General features: G+C 41.9%; 1 protein-coding gene across 9 annotated transcripts in view; it reads left to right on the top strand.

The window, feature by feature from the left end:
• TDP1 (tyrosyl-DNA phosphodiesterase 1) overlaps positions 1-19,413 on the top strand; it is an 87,658-nt gene that overhangs the window by 9,761 nt on the left and 58,484 nt on the right. For all 9 annotated transcript variants that reach the window (XR_010405300.1, XM_045901394.3, XM_064571469.1 and 6 more), the window contains 7 exons: positions 1,989-2,085; positions 6,203-6,237; positions 11,041-11,133; positions 14,550-14,717; positions 15,159-15,237; positions 17,074-17,253; positions 18,062-18,110. Coding sequence is in view for 8 of the 9 variants with exons in the window: in XM_045901394.3 (XP_045757350.2) it covers positions 1,989-2,085; positions 6,203-6,237; positions 11,041-11,133; positions 14,550-14,717; positions 15,159-15,237; positions 17,074-17,253; positions 18,062-18,110 (701 nt within the window). In the remaining variant the exon portion in view is untranslated. The remainder of the gene's footprint in view (positions 1-1,988; positions 2,086-6,202; positions 6,238-11,040; positions 11,134-14,549; positions 14,718-15,158; positions 15,238-17,073; positions 17,254-18,061; positions 18,111-19,413) is intronic.

Consider the following 19,413-nt stretch of genomic DNA (forward strand, 5'->3'; position numbering starts at 1 on the left):
AAATCTTTAAAAAAAAAATAGACAACTTTGATAGCTTTTTTTAAGATTTTATTTACTTGACAGAGACATAGTGAGAGAGGGAACACAAGCAGGGGGAGTGGGAGAGGGAGAAGCAGGCCTCCCGCGGAGCAGGGAGCCTGACATGGGGCTCAATCCCAGGACCCTGGGACCATGACCTGAGCCGAAGGCAGATGCTTAACGACTGAGCCACTCAGGCGCCCCAAGACAACTTTGATATTAATGTGAAGGAAAAGATCATTGCTACCTGCTTTCTAGATGTGTAAGCATGCCACACTTAATACAGCAGTGCTGTTCAAAGAATTTTTTTTAAGGTTTTATTTGCACACGAGTGCATAAGCGGGAGAGCAGCAGGTAGAGGGAGAGAAGAAGTAGACTCCCCACTGAGCAGGGAGCCTGATGCAGGACTCGATCCCAGGACCCCAGCATCACGACCTGAGCCAAAGGCAGACGCTTAGCTGACTAAGCTACCTAGGTGCCCATGTTCAAAGAATCTTTGCTTTGCAAATGATTCTTCCTGTGGTTTAAGAGCTAGTGAAGGGGGTCTTAGAGCTTCCCTTATCCAGATTATGGAGGTGATGGATTTTTCAGCTTGTCTTCTACAGTTCCTCAGCCTGGTGTTAGGCAGTGTAGACCAGATAAAGATAGCATTGTACAGTGCCCTGCCACCTGTCCTGTTTTTTTGTTGTTTTTTTTTTAAGATTTTATTTATTTGACAGAGACAGCGAGAGCAGGAACACAAGCAGGGGGAGTGGGAGAGGGAGAAGCAGGCCTCCCGCCGAGCAGGGAGCCCGATGTGGGACTCGATCCTGGGACCCCGGGATCATGACCTGAGCCGAAGGCAGACGCTTAACGACTGAGCCACCCAGGCGCCCCCACCTGTCCTGTTTTTAACATTCACCTAGCAAAACCCCTAACAGCAAGTAAGGTAAAGGAATATACCCACAGAATGATTGTCAAAGTCCTTGGTGCATTTAGGATCTCAGATTCTAGAAACTTTATTAATAGTAGGTAAAATGCTATTGAAATTTCCCAAGTGGCTTTGACACACAAAGGCTTGTATTTGACCTATAACACATACGATTAGTTTTCACAATATGTAACAGAAAAGCAAAAATAACCGTGGCTTAAATGAAAGAAAATGATTTCTCCAACCTAAGAAGTCTAGATGGTAGATATCTGTGGTCTGGATTGGGGGCTACTATGGTTCTCAGGAACTTATTCACCCATTCTGTCTTTCTGTCCCACCATCTTGGTGCATATCTTCAAAGTCCCTTCATGGTCCAGGATAGCACCTGGGGCTCCAGGTCTCTGGTCTGTGGTCCAGATGGCAGGAGGGAGAAAGGACAAAAGGGCCACATCCCAGCTGTGCTTCCTCTGAGTAGTCTCCTGGAAGTCCTACACAACACCTGCTTGTATTTCATTGAGCAGGACTCAGCCACAAAATGCCTTGTTTCATTGAACTATAACAACCTGTTAGTCTGCATCATGCCGTGGGCCTGGGCTTGTTCACTCTTGGATCTTGGGGGACTGCCATACCTAGCACACAGTAGGAGTTTAGTGAATATAGGTCTAATGAGGAAATGCTCTTTGCTTGGTCTAAAGAAAGGGAACGAAAAGAGCATCCTACTAGATAACAATAAATGTTTATCTTGTAATCTGAACCTGAAAACAACACAGAGCTAACTTTATGTTCTTTTGGATCAAAGAAGATAATTACTCAGGGACTTCCTCGAGTCACAACCTCTCTGGGTCACAACAGAGCTTTGGGATCAGGCCACATGACCCTGTTGTAAAGTTAACTGGCTAGTGGAGATTAACTGAATAGTGCTATGTGTTAGCTCTGTACTCCGTGACCACAGAGGCCAGAAACACTTGTCTGGTGGTAAGGAAACACCTAGCATTCTTTAACTAGTCAAGAGTCCAGCTTTATAAAAGATGTATTCTAAATACTTCTGATCTGTTTTCAGGAAGAAACCAATCCTGCTTGTGCATGGAGATAAACGAGAAGCTAAGGCTCACTTACATGCCCAGGCCAAGCCTTATGAAAACATTTCCCTTTGCCAGGTAGGCTGCTTATTGCTGTTTGAGATCCTGCTTAGTCTGAGAGTTGGAAAGAAATTTAGACATTTAGTCTATCCACCCACCTAGAGCAAGAATCCTTTCTTTAGTATCACCAATGGATACTTGTCTAGCCTTAACTTAAATGCTTCCTGAGAGAGCCCATCTGTGTGTGGGTAGCCCTTGTGGTTGGAAGGATTTTTCTTTATGTTGACCTGATGTCTCTGTATTTGTCAGGGTTCTCCAGAGAAACAGAACTGATAGGGTATGTATATGTGTGTAGAAAGACTTCTTTGAAAAGAATTGGCTCACATGATTGTGGGGACTGGCAAGTCCAAACTTTGTAGGATAGGCCTGCGGGCTGGAGACCCAGAAGAGAGTAGGTCTGTAGCTCAGGTCCAAAGATAGTCTGAAGACTGAGTTCCCTCTTCCTTGACGGAGTTGGTCTTTTTTTCTTAGGCCTTCAACTGACTGGATGAGGTCCACAAACAAAGGGTAATCGGTTTTACTCCGTCTACTAATTTAAATGTCAACCTCATCTAAAAATAACCTTCATGGCAATATCTGACCAGGTATCTGGGTTCTGTGACCTAGCCAAGTCGACACAAAAAATAAATCCTCACCATCTCCTTTTACCTTTCACGTTTGGGTCCTGATTTCCCTTCTCTGGAGCCACATAGAGTAAATCTCATCTCAGATGTGACTGATGCTTGTATGTGAAGTCCTCTATTGTACCTCCTTAGTTTTCTTTCAGGTTCGAGCATGGTTTCTTAAGTTGTACTTGTTAACAAGAATCCCTATCTTCCCCCAACCTGCCAGTACTCCTCTGTTTGCATCTAGTTTGTCAGTGTCCTTCTCGAACCTAACCAGGTTTTCTGGATGGAATTCAGTGGCTGCTGCTTTCTGAGTGCAGCTTAAAACTTATTTTGACAACTTACCTGACTGGTAATAGCTGCTGTTGCCCTTGACCCGTAGTCCTCTGATCTTTTTCACGTGAATTGCAGCCAAGGTCTATACTGGGGAGATGGACAAATGAAAAGCAAACCTGTTAGGAAACTGCCTGTGTGAATTGAGCTGCAAATGATCCACGCCTGATGGGGAGATGTTAAATGGTCTTGTAACAGGTGTATCTGCTTGGTTTGCTGGGACCAAAGCAGAGCAGAAAAGGCCAGAAGGTTGTTGCCCAGGTTTTTGTTGTAGTCCTAGAATTCTGTCCTAATGCTCTTCAGGCCATACATGGAAATACACTTGAAGTCTTGGACTTCCGTTATCATCACTGGTTGCTTTTGATTCCACCTTGAAGAGAATATTGTGTGTGACATTCCGTGCAAGAAACTGGCACACTGGGGAGAGAAAAGCAAGGATTTCCTTCCTGTGGAAATGGTGGCTGTGAAGTGGCTAGTGTCGTACTGACCTTCTGTTTTAGTGCTGGGCAGTCCATTTCCAAGCAGCCACAGTAAGATACTTCCATAGCCCCTTTCTCTCCTTGCCAGAGGGAGATGGCCTCCAGATTTCTGCCCTTGGAGTGCATTGACAAGAGTGAACTACACAGAAACCTAGATGATTTTTCTCCATTTTCTTGTGTTTTTTTCTCCCTGTCCATATAAGATGTAAGAATTCCAACTCATTTTGATTTTCTTTCAACTATAAAACGTTATCTGTGTATATGTGGTTATTTTTAAAGATTCAAAGGGAGAAACCTCAGTCGGATCAACCTTAAACTGGTCTTAAATTTTTCCTATGATTTAACCCACAGTACTTTATATAGTTGGAGTTTTAATCTTTTTTTTTAAGATTTTAGTTATTTAAGAGAGAGCATGAGATAGAGCATGAGATGGGGGAGGGTCAGAGGGAGAAGCAGACTCCCCGCTGAGCGGGGAGCCCGATGTGGGACTCGATCCCAGGATCCAGGATCATGACCTGAGCTGAAGGCAGTCGCTTAACCAACTGAGCCACCCAGGCGCCCTATATAGTTGGAGTTTTAAAACAGTCACTCTTATCCAACATATTTGTGGCTCACCTTCTACACCTAGGTAAGCCTCTGCTTGGCGGTTGCCTAAAATCCCATGGTTTGCTTTTGCTTCCAAAAGAGGAGGTTTAACTGCAGTAGGATAATACTCATAAGACTAATTGTGGGTGGAAGATAACACAGGAATCCTAAAAACCAGCCATTAAATCAATGGAAATAGTCTTTTTCAGATACTAGCTCCTTGTACTGAAAAGTAGGGCGAGTGTGGCATGCGTGGTGGTGTGCTCCAGGCCCGCCACTAGGGGGCGAGGTCGTCTTTCCCGCGAGTGACGAGATTTTCAGATGGTCCCATTTCTAGTCTGAAGTATAGATTTGTGGCCCCATCCTGACCTGTTGAAATATTGTTACATCTTGTCTGTAAAATGAATTCTTGGGTTTTTTTGGGGGGGGGCAGCATAGTGTTACTTGATGAAGCTGAGGCATACTAGTCAAAGAAGCAGCAGATGCTCCCATTTTGCACATATGGGACCTGAGGCCAGAGATTGAGGCCTTGTGGTGGTCAAGGTTCAAACTGCTTGGGTTCTGCAGTTCTCTACCCACTATGTCCTTCTGGGCCCATCACTTCTGTAAGCCTAATTTGTTTATCTTTAAGATGGGTTGCTAATAGTCTTTTTCACTGGGTTTTTGTGCCAAGGATTTGGTGCATTTGCCCAAAAAGCATCCATTAACTATTACCTATTCAAGTTAATATCCTTGTACTTAGACTTGCCTAAGAGCAAACAGCTTATAGCAAAACTAAACTCGGAAGCCAAGTCTCTTGACCACTGCATTTTTTGAGCTAAGTATCAGTTTACAGAGAGGCAGTTTTCATTCTAATTGTGTAATTTTAAAGACCTACTATTCCCTGATCTCTCTTCATTTGTGTAGCCAGAACATACAAATGAATCTGGTCTGTGAGTGTCCCCAAACACTGAGCTTAAGAATGTAGTGAGCGGGGCCACCTGTCTGAGCATCCCCAAGATGGGCTGTGTCATACTCCCCTGTGTTCCAATTGCCTCTTTCTGCCTCCAGCATACAGGTCCATCCCTCTGCCCTGTTGGGGCAGGGAGCTTGATTATAGTAGCACTTGGTTCCATTTGTAGAGTGTTTACCCCATGCAGGCCCTATTTTCTTTTTTTTTTTTTTTAATGATTTTACTTATTTATTTGACAGAGAGAGACATAGAGAGGGAACACAAGCAGGGGGAGTGGGAGAGGGAGAAGCAGGCTTCCCGCCGAGCAGGGAGCCCGATGTGGGGCTTGATCCCAGGACCCCAGGATCGTGACCTGAGCCGAAGGCAGACGCTTAACGACTGAGCCACCCAGGCGCCCCCAGGCCCTATTTTCTAGACAGTTCATGTAATTGTCTCCTTTGCTCCTAAAACTCTGAATCCCCTAACAGCACCCTCATTGTAAAGAGGAGGAAGACGAGGCATAGAGACTTAAGTATTTTTCAAAGTGGCCCAGAGTTGTAAGGATGGGATTTGTGTCCCTACACCCGCATTCCTCACTGTTGAGCTGGTTTGGCATTTCTGTTTAACTCTTTCATAGCCTACATCTTCAGGCATATTCTGCTTAACCAAGGTCTTGCTGTACTGGATGTTAGATAAAAATGTTTTAATTCTCCACCCACTCCTGTTTGTTTGTAAAGGTATCATTTTGTAATAGGAAATAGATTGAATATCTCTTTTCAGCACTTGCTAGGTTGTCAATATAAGAGAACTTCTGTTTTAACATCAAAGTATGCTGCTACCACATTTTTTTTAATATATGGTCTAGAAACTTTCTGATATGTTAATTTCTGTATAAGCCAAATATCTTAAAATTTTGCATAGGGTCTCATTTGGTTTTTTTGGCAACTAATATCTGGCTTCTCGCTTCTGATTACTGTAATTAAAAATGGAGTATGTATCAAATCATTCTGGCTAACAAAGTCTTAATGAGCCTCACTGGGTAGGATTATAAAAGTTGTAGTGTCAGTCCAGGGCTTGTCCACTAGAGGGCAGTAAAAACAATTCAAAACAAAGTGGACCTGAACCTTTTCTAACTTGATTTCCAATAGATAGGGATATTCGGTTTGTTAAAAATAAGTGACTCAGCTTCTTTTTCATCCTAGGCAAAGTTGGATATTGCATTTGGAACACACCACACGTAAGCAAATTTTTTGAGATGGGGGAGGGTATGATTTTTAGTAGAGCCAAGGAGGCAACTCCCAAAAGTGCTTGTGAAGGAACTCACAGGTGACAGTTTTGCCAGGGAAAAGAATCTGTCAGTAAAAAGTAGAGGCAGTGGAACTGTTTACCAATGGCCTTAAGACAAAGTCCTGGGGTTCTGGCTATCAACATGAAAATCTGAATCTGTGATGTGGTTTCTGCTTTCTTTCTATTCAGGACATTTCTTATAGCCAGCTTGGGAATATTTGGTGGTTGTGTGGTCCATGGTTATGGATGACTGTACGTGTCAGTCATGAGTCTGTGAATTCTACTACCTTAAAAAAAAAGTCTGATGATCTCTTAAGATGCTGAGTTGCATTAAATAGAATATTGTTAGGTCAGCCTCATGTTGTGATAGAAAGAAAAGCTATTTTACAAAGTTACCTTGAGAGGCTGCTGCCTATCCCTGCTCAAGACTTCTGAGAAGTTCCTTTTAGAATAATTTTGAGATGTTGTAAACCAGACAGGAAAAACTGTTACTTCCTACCTGACACGTACCTAATGATCAGTTTGACTCCTGTTCTGCTGCCATGAGTCTTACAGCTGTTTGAACCTTTTTACATAATTGTTCTATAAATGAGAAAAAGAATAAGATATGGTTGTCCCTCTTTCAATATTTTTATAAATCACATTTCTCTAGAAAGGATTTGTCAAAAGAATGTGACAAAGCCTCATCTTTGAGACCAGTGGTGGAAATGGGTTGGTATTGCAAGCAGATTCCTTCAGGTGTCCATCTCTAGGGCAACAAGGGATCTCATAGGAGGAATGTTAGTCCTGAGTCTTGCTGTGGCCATTGTTTTCTTGATGTTATGGTGACTTGAAATAAGGAAATGTGTTCATCTTTCTTTAGCAAAATACAGTTTGAAGCATACAGCCTGTTTTAAAAAGGAACCAGAGCGGGAAGAGTTGAGCCATTTCATAAAAGGATGCCTTTCAACCCTACATTATCTGGTCTTAGATCCCCTTGAGTAAATGTTGCAGTGTTTACCAGCCATCCCTAATTAGTAGCCTCTAACAGGATAGGGTTTGAGGATTGTTGTAAACTTTAAGCATTTAGCTCAGGTATAAACTCTTTATGTAGCACTGAGGTCACAGGATGCTAACTTCAGCAAAGGATACAAAATAGCCTTGAATAGACTGAATAGGTATCTTAGACTCCCCTCCCTGCATCACAGGAGAGCCTGGTGGTGGATGGCAATAGTCAACCTGTCCTAGGTAGACATTCTGCCAGCAGTGGATAACACTGAATGGATCCTAGCCCACTGCCCTTAGCTGGACCCCTAGCATAAATACCTTACTGATTCTAAAATACTGCCCCCCATTTGGGCCCTGGACATGATTTGCTAGATCCTTAGTGCCAGCTTCCTGCACTAGCCACACATTCTGAGCCAGCAGTCCACATTGGGTGTAATCATGCTGCAGTTACGTGCTGGCACATAGGAGAGCCTGTGTCTTCCATCTTCATTTCAGTTACACTGTAAGTCTTGTGAGGGACTGAGCGTGTTGGGCCTGGCCAGGATCTAGCACAGTGACATTTGATTGATCCTGGAGGGGCTATCCTTTTTTTTTTTTATGCTATTTAACAAATTATTTGGTCCTTCCTTTTCATTATATAGAGGTCCTGAGTAGATAAGCAGTTACCTTCTAGCTATTGTTGAAGACAGGACTAGAACTCATTTAAGTTTTTATTCTCGTTTGTTTACAGCTAAAACAGCTAGTTTCCTTTGGTCTACTCTTCCACCTCACCCCTGTTACACACACACACACTTAGCGGGTTGAACCCAGCAGAGTTACTCACTTGGAGTTGTAAATGCCTAGGGAAGCAGTTACAACAAAGTCCTTCCCAGCCACATCGTCTGTGTAGTTTACATATTGTTAAAATGCCAGTATCTTGTAGGAGATTAAACTCATGTCTTGAAGTTACTCAGTTGCTCGTTTAAAAAACTTTTTTAAAGAATTCATTAAATATTGAGACATAGTTCTAGTGTTTTGAGACTTAATAGTTCTTCTAGCTCTTAGTGTTTGGGTGAAAGAGGCGAAATTATAGGAGTTAGAAAGAGGAGGAAACCTTCCAGCTCCTGGTGCTGGGGTGTCACGTGCCTCCCCAACTTGAGAGTGTAGCTACTGCAGTAAATAGGGAGTAGTCTTTGACGTTCACTTTAGCAAGCATGTATTGACCATGTACTGTGCACAGAGCATCCGAAGACCACCAAGATGTAGCCCCCATCATCATCATCCCTGTTAGGTACAATAAACGTGCTTTATCCATGTCTCTGTAGGATGCCATGCAGTCCCAGGGCCTGTCACCCAGTGCTTTAGAATTCGGAAGCTTTTCAGTGTCCCCCAGAGCTGGGAGCAAAAGTACTTCTGGCCCTGAGAATCAATAGCGGGGAAGGAGGGAAGCCAAAGCTGCCAAATGGGAATGTCTAACCGGGAGCCAGTGGCAGACTGCAGGGTGGTCAAGGCACCCCTTTCTGCTTGCTTCTGTAGCCGGCCGCCCAGCACACATGACTTAGTCCTTCATCTCCCCTAGACCATATTGTCTGCCCGTCCACCCACTCACCAGTTGTGTGAAGTGTCCTCGGCCCCGTTCTTCCCTGTGGAAACTGTGCACAGTGAGAGGAAGATCCCAGCCCATGTGGTCCAGACAAGTTCTTCTGGCTCATTCGGGAACCTTGATCATTCCCATTGCCTACCCAGCCGTAGATCTGCAGTTGTAGAAGGCGACTGTTAACACCTCCTGGATTGCCGTGGGGATTTGGTGTGTAGCTGTTCTGGAGAGCTGCTGGCGTGCCTGGCACGTAGGTGCTCTGCAGACCTTTGGGTTCTCCCCGCTTTACACGAGTAGCTCCAGATTGGGAAATAATCCCTTTTGCTGCCCCCACAACTTAACAGGTGATAGGGAGGGCAGCGTTTCTTCAAGGGAGACCCCCTTTCTTATCCTTTATCCATTTTTAATTGTGATTTTTATTAGCTCATGCCATTTTGTCCGAGATGATGGCTCTCCTTAGAATAGTTCCCAATTCCGTTGGGTAGGATTCACTGACAGCAGTACATGATTTTCCTGATAATTGATGCCTTGATTAACGGAAATATTTGTGAAACTTACATCTTGAATTCATAACTGGCCTTATTCTTAATTACAGTCAGCTGCTAATTTGGCAACTGTGTGTGTAAATCTGCCCAGATTTCAGGGAGCATGTTTCATAAATGGAGAAAAGATGGGTTCAGCAGCTGTCACTTCTCCAGCTTTGCATTAACTTACTGTTTGCCAGCTTCGGTTAACTTCTCATTTTGGCAAGAGCTAAATATCTCATTGTCTATTCTTTGCATTATCTTTTTATGTTAACCTCATCCTGTCCAAATACTGTTCACGGTATTGTTGGTTTGGAGAGAACCAGTGGTTCATTTCGCCCCCCATGCGTGAACTGACATCAGTAGGTATTAAGTAGCATTTTGGCCCCAGTGGAAATAAGGCAGAGTGACTGTCTTGAGGAGTGAATTTCTAGTTACAGGGAGAGAACTTAGATTCCTGAAATAATTAGGAAACAATTGGGAGGCCAAAAGCCCTCCAGCAGTAGATGAAAAAATGAAGCAAGACACTGAAGGAGTCCTGGAAATGCACACGTGTGAGAGTTTGTTTCACGAACGCATGTTACATTTCCTTCTTGCAACCCTATGCAGCAGGGAAGGGGTTTACCCTTTGTTTTGTAAATGAGAAACTGAGGGACAGAGTGACTTCCTTAGGGTCCTGTGGCCTCCAACTGATGATTGGAACAGGTCTTTCAGCTTCAAGTAGAAAGCTCTTATTTGTATCCTATTCCTTCTCTCGCTAGAATTAAAATATGAGAACTCTGATGACTGGAGGCCTGGGGAAGGAAGGCCCGTGGCAAAGGGAGGATTCAACTGGGTCTGATTTGAGTAAATGAAGAAAAGGAAAGATTTATTTCAAGGCCAGAAATGCATTGGTGATGAGTATGGCATTTGTGGAGTATGAGAAAAGATCAGTCTTAGGATAGTGAAGCATTTTCAAACTTTTCTAAGCCACAGCTCACATTAAAAAATACAGCGTACATTTTAGTCTGTTACACGTGTCCATACTCATGTGCTAAAACCAGTTATTTAAGTATCTACAATATATTTTTCAGTTTCTAACTTCATTGCAATTTTTTTAAGAAATATGTATTTTAGAGAGCGTAAGCGGGAGGGGCAGAAGGAGAGAGAATCTTAAGCAGACTCTCTGTTGAGCACAGAGCCCAGCGTGGGGCTTGATCCTAACGACCCTGAGATCATGACCTAAGCCAAAATCGAGTGAGATGCTTAACTGACTAAGCCACCCAGGCGCCCCTTTATTGCAACTTCCTAAAAAAATGCTAGCCATGATGTAGCAGAAGGTTGTGACCATACTTTGAAAAACACTGGACAAGAAGCTTTCCATCGTCCCGAATAGTAGCAGATAATAGATAAGGGTAAGGGCTCGGAGTGTCAGGCTTGACCATGTGGGCAGGATGAGGCAAAAATTCATTTACCGATACTCAGAGCATTTTGGAAGGTGGTTTTCTACCTATCTCTTAAATAGACTTTGATTTTAATAATGTGTAGAAGAAATGAAGATTATAAATGTTAAGTTTGAGTATTAGAAGGGTCTAAGAAATCCTTTAGCTGTGATATTTGCACTAGAAAAATAGTACATATTTTAAAAGTAGTGTTAATGCTTTTGGTCTCTTCTCTGTTCTTAAAGGAAAATGATGTTACTGCTGTACGAAGAAGGCCTCCGGCTTGTCATCCACACCTCCAACCTCATCCATGCTGACTGGCACCAGAAGACTCAGGGGTTTGTAGGCTTCTAGTTACTTCACAGCAGTGGCTGTGGGTGGCATTCCCTTTTTCTTATACTGTTTTAAAAAAAAAAAAAAGAACACCCTCACATGTGGCATAGAAAAGAGACCTACACGGAAATAGTATTTTACTACTGCCCTGCCCCAGGCCGACTCTCTTGAAGTATCGAGTGCTAACAGTTTAGTACATACACATCCATGGCTATTACATGTGTAAACAGAAATACTTTTTTTTTTCCCTAGCTTTTACAAAAATGGGATTATACACACTGCAGCCAGGCACAGGGAACAGCATATGCAGAGGATCTGAGGCAGGAAAGAGGGTATAAAATGTAAGGTCTGAACCCATTTTTTTGGTGAGACCCATCAGTAACTTGCCCCGGAACCCACTATACTCTTGCTTGCCATTTCCCAAATGGTAGTGAAGGGAAACTTAGTGGTTAATCATATGCTAAAACTTCCTGTCATCCTCAGTTTATTTTTCCATGAAAGAAATCTGGTGTCTAAGCCTTTAATATGGTCATATGGTCATGAATCACCAAGAGAAAAATTGAATTTGAAATTTTTTCGTGCTTTTTTTGTTATTACTAATCCTTTGTCCTTGGTATACTTATGCTAGATCTAGTCTTTGAATCCTTTTTAGAAGAGGGGGTTGGTTTTTTTGTTTTGTTTTGGGGATTTGCTCAAATCAAGTTTTAAGCATTGTTCTCCCACTTGGTAAGCTCTTCCTTCTGGTTGGCTTTCATTTCCATTTTTTTAAGCCATTTTGTATATCTCTGCATTCTCCAGGGTTAGAAGAAACTCAAGCATTCATCTAGCACCTTTCATAGTTCCCATATTCTCCACTCTCCTCCTCCCCAGCCTTACGCTCCCTGTCACTGCCCAGGCTGGGTAGAACTCTTTAATTTCAGGACATGCTAGCTCTGGCAGAGCCCAAGCCACATCTTAGGTTGAACTGAAATGCAGGACCTTCTAGACTCCGTCCTGTGGGCTTGGTTCGACTCCACTGCTGTGTAGAACAAGAGTACCCTCTCCCCTTTCAGACAGTCCTTCTAGTTTGGAAAGCAGGCTTTTCCCTGAGCCCAACATCTCTAGCTCTCTCTTCACTCCCCTAGCAAGTGGCTTAGAGCCCCACCCCCAGTGCTGATAGTTTTTCTGTAAACATGTTCCAGTTTTCAAGTGTCCCACTTAAAATCTGCTTCTCAAAATGCAGTTAATTCCAGCTGGTTCAGGGTGGAGGGGATTACCACTGTCGAAAAGCCTCAGCCACAGGAGGACTCTTGATCAACTGAATTTAGAGTTAACTACACCTTTGCTACTCCTACAACTGCTTAGCTGCTGGGTTGGGTTTTGAAACTCATGAGTCATAATGGAGTTTATCAAGTTGGCAATGAGTCTTATGTGGCTCAAAGAAAGAATCCCACCCATGCCCCCCAGCTCTTTCTGGAGTCAGAAGCTTGAGCCATGCTTCTTTAGGTCTTTCCAAGATGGCTGCTGTGGGGGAAGGGATTAAGGATAATGATTCAGGTGTTCAGGTTTTTTTTCCATTATGGAAAAAATTTTTTTCTTTTTTAATTCTTTAAATTAACTAGTTTCTAGCTTCACATGGTTTCAAACTTAAAGTATCAAGGGTATGAAATCTCCAATTTCTCTCTGCCAGCCACCTTCAAGTAGGATACTATTATCCCACAGTGAGTCTAGATTCTAATCTCAAATTTGCATTTTTGTGTTGTGGGTTATAATTTTTTAAATGTTTAAAAGTAGTCCTTTTGTGTAATTCTCATGATTGGTCTGCTAGTTATGCTCTGGTCCTCTTCTGCTATACAAGTGTTTCAGCCATCCTTTTCAGCTGCTGCTTGGTCTGCCTTTTAATTTCTCACTTTTAAAATTATTTGGCCCACGATAATTTCACATTTTACTTTGTCAAGTGCTAAAAACACCTCACATCTCCGAATCCTGGTTTAGAAAGTCGTCATCTGTCCTGTTCCTCATCCAGACATGGTTGTGAGTGAGCCTGTAATCTAGGAGGAGTCCAGCAGCCTGTGGGCTCTGAATTGCTATTTGTGAGGGAGAGACTGACACATCCATCCAGCCCAGTGTGCTCATTTTACACGTAGAGAGGCAGGTGCTCACAGAGGTGGTTGGGCTGGTGCCAAATGACACAGCCAGTTAGAAGCAGATCTGGCCCCAGAACCTGGGCTGTAGTCCTTGTCGCACATGTTACCCCTTGTACAAGGGGTCTCCTCAAGGTGGGAAGGGAAGGTATGACATGCCACCCTGCTAGAAACGTATGCGTTTCAGAAGATGTACGTGCAGGACCCTTATGATTCTGGATGCTTCCTGCCCTGGTGGCCTGCATCTCGCCAGTCTCCTTTGAGGGTTGCCAGGTGAGAGGAGTTGGGCAGTTTCTCTTTGGGCTTAATGGGTAGCACTGCAGTGGGATAGCCACAGAAGCGGAAAGGTAGTAACAGCAAAATATCCTTAGTGCTTGTTTAAGCCTGGACGTTGTTCATTATCTCACGTGTGAGGCACACATGACCTGTGATGCAGGACTGCTAACCCGGTTGGTTATTTTTGCAGTTTCAGCTGCAAAATCAGTTTGCAGTTGAAACTGAGCACGGGGTTTGAAGCCATACTTGTTTGTGATCTGTCATGGAGCGCATCATAGAAGGATTGGGTTTAGATATGCTTTTGCCACTTGTGGGTGTATAGAAGTTTGGGTGACGGAATTGTCCTCCTTTGAGGAGAATTGGCGAAATGAAAGATGTCTTTAATATGTTGTTTACTAGGTTATTTGAAAGTCTGAGGTTAGTATAAATGTAATAGCATTAAATGTGGTATCTACTCATTGCAGATGCCAGAAAAGTACAGGATCTGCAAATATCTCAAACGGCTATAGCATATATATCATGAAAATGGGTTTATTTATTGTAAATAGATTTGTATATACATTTTTCTTAGTGTAGGTAACTTTTTCCCATTTGGCTGAAGAGCTACATGGGTGTAGCTTGCTGGGGTTACTACAGGTGGTATGGATTTGCTGTGACAATTAGTGCAGCTATTAACCGTTGTCACAGGATCTTAGCAGTATGAAGGTAGGGGGCGAGGGTAAAGAATAAGGAAGGTGTGGTCAAAGAGGGAGCAAAGAGCATTGAGTTGAGAGGTGGGCAAAGCCCGATTTTACTGGGTCCTAAATTCCTGGTGAGGTATTGAAAAATCATTCTGAATATCATGGAAGCCGTTGGAGTGGTGTGATGGGATTTATGCTTCATGTTCCCTAAGGATCCTGTACTTACCATGTGGACACGGGAAGTGTGATTCGCCTCTTCCTTAGGGTGAATATGTAGTCAACACAGGTATCATTGTAATCAGTTCTTTTCCTGACTGTTCAGTTATTTTTTTTCTGTTCCAGAATATGGTTGAGCCCCTTATACCCACGAATTATCCATGGAACCCACACATCAGGAGAATCAACAACACATTTTAAAGCTGATCTCATCAGCTACTTGATGGCTTATAATGCTCCTTCACTCAAGGAGTGGATAGATATCATCCACAAGCATGATCTCTCTGAAACCAAGTATGTGGTGTTTAGCAATTCGGGATTCTTAAAGTGGGTGAATACCTTGAGAGCCCCACAGTATCTGCAGTGGAAAGAGGTAGAATACTTGGCTGTCCTTCATAACATGAGAGCAGATTCTCTCACTCTCTGCATCTCCTAGGTCTGAGGTGCTAAAGTGGAGGCCAGTAACTGTCTTGCTCACCATAAGCCTCCCTCTGGAGTACTCCTAAAGTGACTGATTTCATTGCTGGCACCTTATACCTCGTGAATGTTCCACCATGAGTTGATGTGCTTAAAAATTAGTTTGAGTAACGATTACTGTTCTGAGGAGTCACCTCAAAAAATAGGTGATCTCTTAGAACATCTCATGATAACATTAGTTTTTGTGTGTATTTTGTGGTTTGGGGGTCCACAAATTACATCACTCTGTTCTATAACTTGTATTTTATATCCTTTTAGTGTTTATCTTATTGGATCAACCCCAGGGCGCTTTCAAGGAAGTCAGAAAGATAATTGGGGACATTTTAGGCTTAGAAAGGTAACAATTTTTACTATTTTTTAAATTAATATATATTCATTTATAATTGTATATTTTGATGGCAGCTTCATTATAACTAGCACAATTCTGGGTGAACAGGCTCTTGATAAATTGTCTGGTTATAGTTTTCAGTAATTACTTTTTAATGTTTTGTCTTTTAGAGGTGTAGACTGCTCTAAATGGCAAAAGTATAAGGACTTTTTTAGTTATTATAGATTTCTCATTCATGCAGCTCTTGTAGCTTTTGATTTCAGGATCTGAAGGGTTTTTAACATACAAATTCAACAAAGAACAGAAAAGTACAATTGAGTAAATAGTACTATAATGTATTTTGTTTACTAAACCAGGGCCTTTAAGAGTTATTACAGAAGAGGCCTTTGCTGGTGGTATGAAAATGATGAAGAAAAGTCTCTAACAAATTAAAACAGCAAACAAGTTAAAGATGACGATTTTCTTAATCTGTTTAGGAGATACACTAATGACACTAATAAATTCCCTATGTGGCTCTCGTAAAAGCTTTACCTTTTTCTGTGAAGTATTTGTCATGTAAGAATTAACCTTTGGTTAATGAAACTTTATCTTAATTTGCTTTTTTGAAATGAGGCCACAGCTGAAAACATAAGATCTGGAAGCCAACATCCTCATTTCTTGGCCTAGAGAAGGCATTAGAGCACACTGGCTGAGTGGATAGCTTGGAGGTAGATTCCCAGACCTGGGTTCAAATCCTTACCTGTTAACAAGTCATATGACCCGCGTCTCCTCTATAAAATGGCATAACAACAGTACTCAGAAAATTGCCTAAGGATTAGACGAACTTAAAGAAGGCAAGGCTCATGTTGAGCCTTCAGTGTGCTGGTTGGTGGCTCTCAGTTTGTGACGGGATGGTTGAGACAGGCTAGATGCCAGCACGTGGTGTGTAGAATCGGTCTTCCTGGAGGATAAAGAGCATCTTGGTTTCCAGACCACCTCTCACAAGCTCCTGTTGCAGCACAGCTGCCTTCCGGGGAAGACGCAAGTGGTCAGACTTGTGTTTCACTGACCTATAAATGGAAGCCCAGGGACATGTCCAGGGCCAGGTAGCCGATCAGGGGCTGAGCACCAGAACAGAAACTGGGTCTTGTAGCTGTCAGTTCCGTCCTATTTCTTACACCATGCTGCAGGAGGGCAGAAACTGAGAACTAGGCTTTTATAATACTAAAGCTGTGTTAAGAAAAATAATACATATGAAATTAAACAATGCGCTCCATTGGGACAGGAACTGTGGCTTATTTTTCTTCAGCCTCTTGGTAGTAAACACACAGTACATGTTTAAGTAGATAAAATTTCCAAATATTTTTGAGTTGTTTCTGCAGCTTTGTGTTAAGTATCAAAGCGGGAAATGCAGATCAGGCTCCCTGTAGTGCTTAGGGTGCTCTGTATATATACATAAATACACTGTTTTATTTATTTATTTATTTTTTAGAGCATCACTACGTGGAGCCCAAGTGTTAAATCTCTTTCAAATGATGGAAGTCAAAATATACAGTAGTTTGTATTTTCTTAGGTATTATTTCAAGGCAAAAATCTCATTTCATATGGCAGGTCAGTGGTTTATCTGACATTCCTACTAAAAGGGATCTTTTAAGAAAATTGGTTTTGCTTTAATACAAATCAAAGAATTTTAGAAGAATACTTCTGTCCACCTACTCCATTAAAATATTTTTAGTATTTAAAGAATATTTTCCAAAGAAAAAAGTATGAAATTGATATGTAATATTTTCAGCATTTTTCTGTTGATTAGGGGTTCCAAGGACAGAAAATCATATTCTGAATTGTTAAAAATTTTTCTGTTCACAGCTTCTGAAAGAGCATGCCTGTCCTAAAGGAGAGTCTTGGCCAATAGTAGGTCAGTTTTCAAGCATTGGGTCTATGGGAGCTGATGACTCGAAATGGTTGTGTTCTGAGTTTAAAGAAAGCTTGGTGACGCTGGGGAAGGAAAGCCGGACCCCAGGGAGAAGTTCCGTTCCTCTTCATCTGGTAAGTGCCTGTCCTACCTCACTTGATCGTGTTTATTCTCTAGTCCCAGAGAAGCATGAGAATCCATCCTCCCCCCCATAGAGGTTTTAATCAGTGATTCTTGCATGGAAACAACAGTACATTAGCACCATCGTGTGTGATCAAGTGGCCCTTGAATCCTCTGGTGCTGGGAAGGTGCTGCTCTCTGCAGAGCTCCATTTCAGCTACATACTAGCCTGTGATTTTTCCATTCCTTCCTTCAGGTTCTCAAGTCAAAGAAAAAAATATTTGATAAGCCTTGCCAGCAGAATTATGAGCATTATTAATTAGAGACTTTTGAATTAATAATTAATTTTGCATTGAACTCAGTGTTAATTTGGCATTTTTAAGAGAAAAACTGAAATAGAAGTTTTTTCATTGAATATATATGCTTCCTGTGGTTGCTAGAAGTTACATTTTTTCATAAGATGGAAATTCTTAAAATTTAAAGTGCATTTTCTAAGTTTTTAAATGAATTTTTTTTTTAAAGATTTTATTAATTGTCAGAGCATGAGCTGGGGGGTAGCGGCAGAGGGTGAGGGAGAAGCAGGCTCCCTGCTGAGCAAGGAGCCTGATGTGGGACTCGATCCCAGGACCCTGGGATCATGACCTGAGCCGAAAGCAGACGCTTAACCAACTGAGCCACCCAGGCATCCCTAAATGAAATCTTTCTAATTGAGATTTTCATCTTAAAAACATTCTTTTTAAGAAAGTTTCTTTAACATGGTACATTTTGAGTGTTATTTTGTATTTTTCCTTTTTTTAAAAATTTTTTTTCCTTTATTTTTAGATCTATCCTTCTGTGGAAAATGTGCGAACCAGCTTAGAAGGATATCCAGGTAATTGTTGGAGACTGTCTCAGTTGCATTTTTTTGGTGTATCTTTCATAAATGCCCTGGTAAACTTTTTAAAACAAGTAATAAAAATGCCATTCTCCTTGAGAAAAGAACTGGTTAGAAATTTGGAGAATATTTTCCCTTAATTGGCTAAGAATCATGGAAATAGGTAATATCGAGTAGTACTATGTCCCAAAGATGGTTCCATGCTTTTGGGCAATTTTAGTGTGTTACTGAATCCTCACAGTAACACTGTGAGGACTTGTTCTCATTTCCACAAGTAAGGTGGTCCCTTCTGCCAACAACAGGTTGGTTGTCCAACAGGTTGGTTGGCTGTCCGAATAAAACCACCTTTCCCTGCTGTGTCCTGCCTTTCCAGAGAAATTCTGACATGCCTTTCTCTGATCTCTCTCCATATTCTCCCTGCTTGTGTCTGTGGCTCTGTGTGGTTCTTCCAATTTTGAATCACAGGTATATTTAAGGTACAGAACTTCTGCTTAGTTTTGGGATGAACCTTTGGTGTTACCTAGTTGATACTTGTCCTTTCTAAAGCACTTCATCTGTAAATGCCTAGGATGATTTTGTAGGCGACTTTCAACTTTGCTATTTTCTTTATACAGTGCTAGACACTGAACTTTTATTTGGAATCCAGCAGCCCTCCAGATAACACATTCAGGAGGCAATAACCAAAAACCCAAGTAGGGTTTGTCTCTGGAAAAAAGAAATCTGATTGGCATTTGCTTGTGGCTGGAAGCAGAATGCTCTGAATTAGACTAATTTAGTCCATTTATTGCTTGTCAAACTAGATGTGACCCTGCCAGAAAAATCTTAGTAAGGTTTGGAGTGTAGTGTATCAGCCCATTTGCTGCTACCTAATGGCAAAGCCAAAATCATTTCACTGAGACTCAGACATGGTGAGGTTTTGGTTGGTTTCTGTCTTCTCCTTTCTCCACTTCTGATACACTAGATTCATTCAAAATGTGCTTTTTAATGGGGAAGAACACGGTGTTTTCCATAAAACTATTTTGTAACTGGCCCTAAATACGTTTTTTAGTTATTTGTAGTAGAGGATACGACATGCCTTGTGATGACTCAGAAATTTAAAGCCCTTTTTGGGATATAGATTATTTATGGAGAAGTTCCAACATGTGTTTGGAAAGTCAGTGGTGAATCCACAATAGAACTTTCCTTCTTTCTAAGATGAACAAAAACTGGTTACTAATTGTGTTTCCACTTGGAACTGTATCTCTACTTTTGATGCAGGAATATGGATTTTAGCATTCCGTTTTAAAAGCAACTGTTTACT

The sequence above is a fragment of the Mirounga angustirostris genome, unplaced genomic scaffold, assembly GCF_029215605.1.
Source record: "Mirounga angustirostris isolate CCGP_5_RB_7025 unplaced genomic scaffold, mMirAng1.0.hap1 SCAF_9, whole genome shotgun sequence".
In the NCBI taxonomy this organism is placed as follows: Eukaryota; Metazoa; Chordata; class Mammalia; order Carnivora; family Phocidae; genus Mirounga; species Mirounga angustirostris.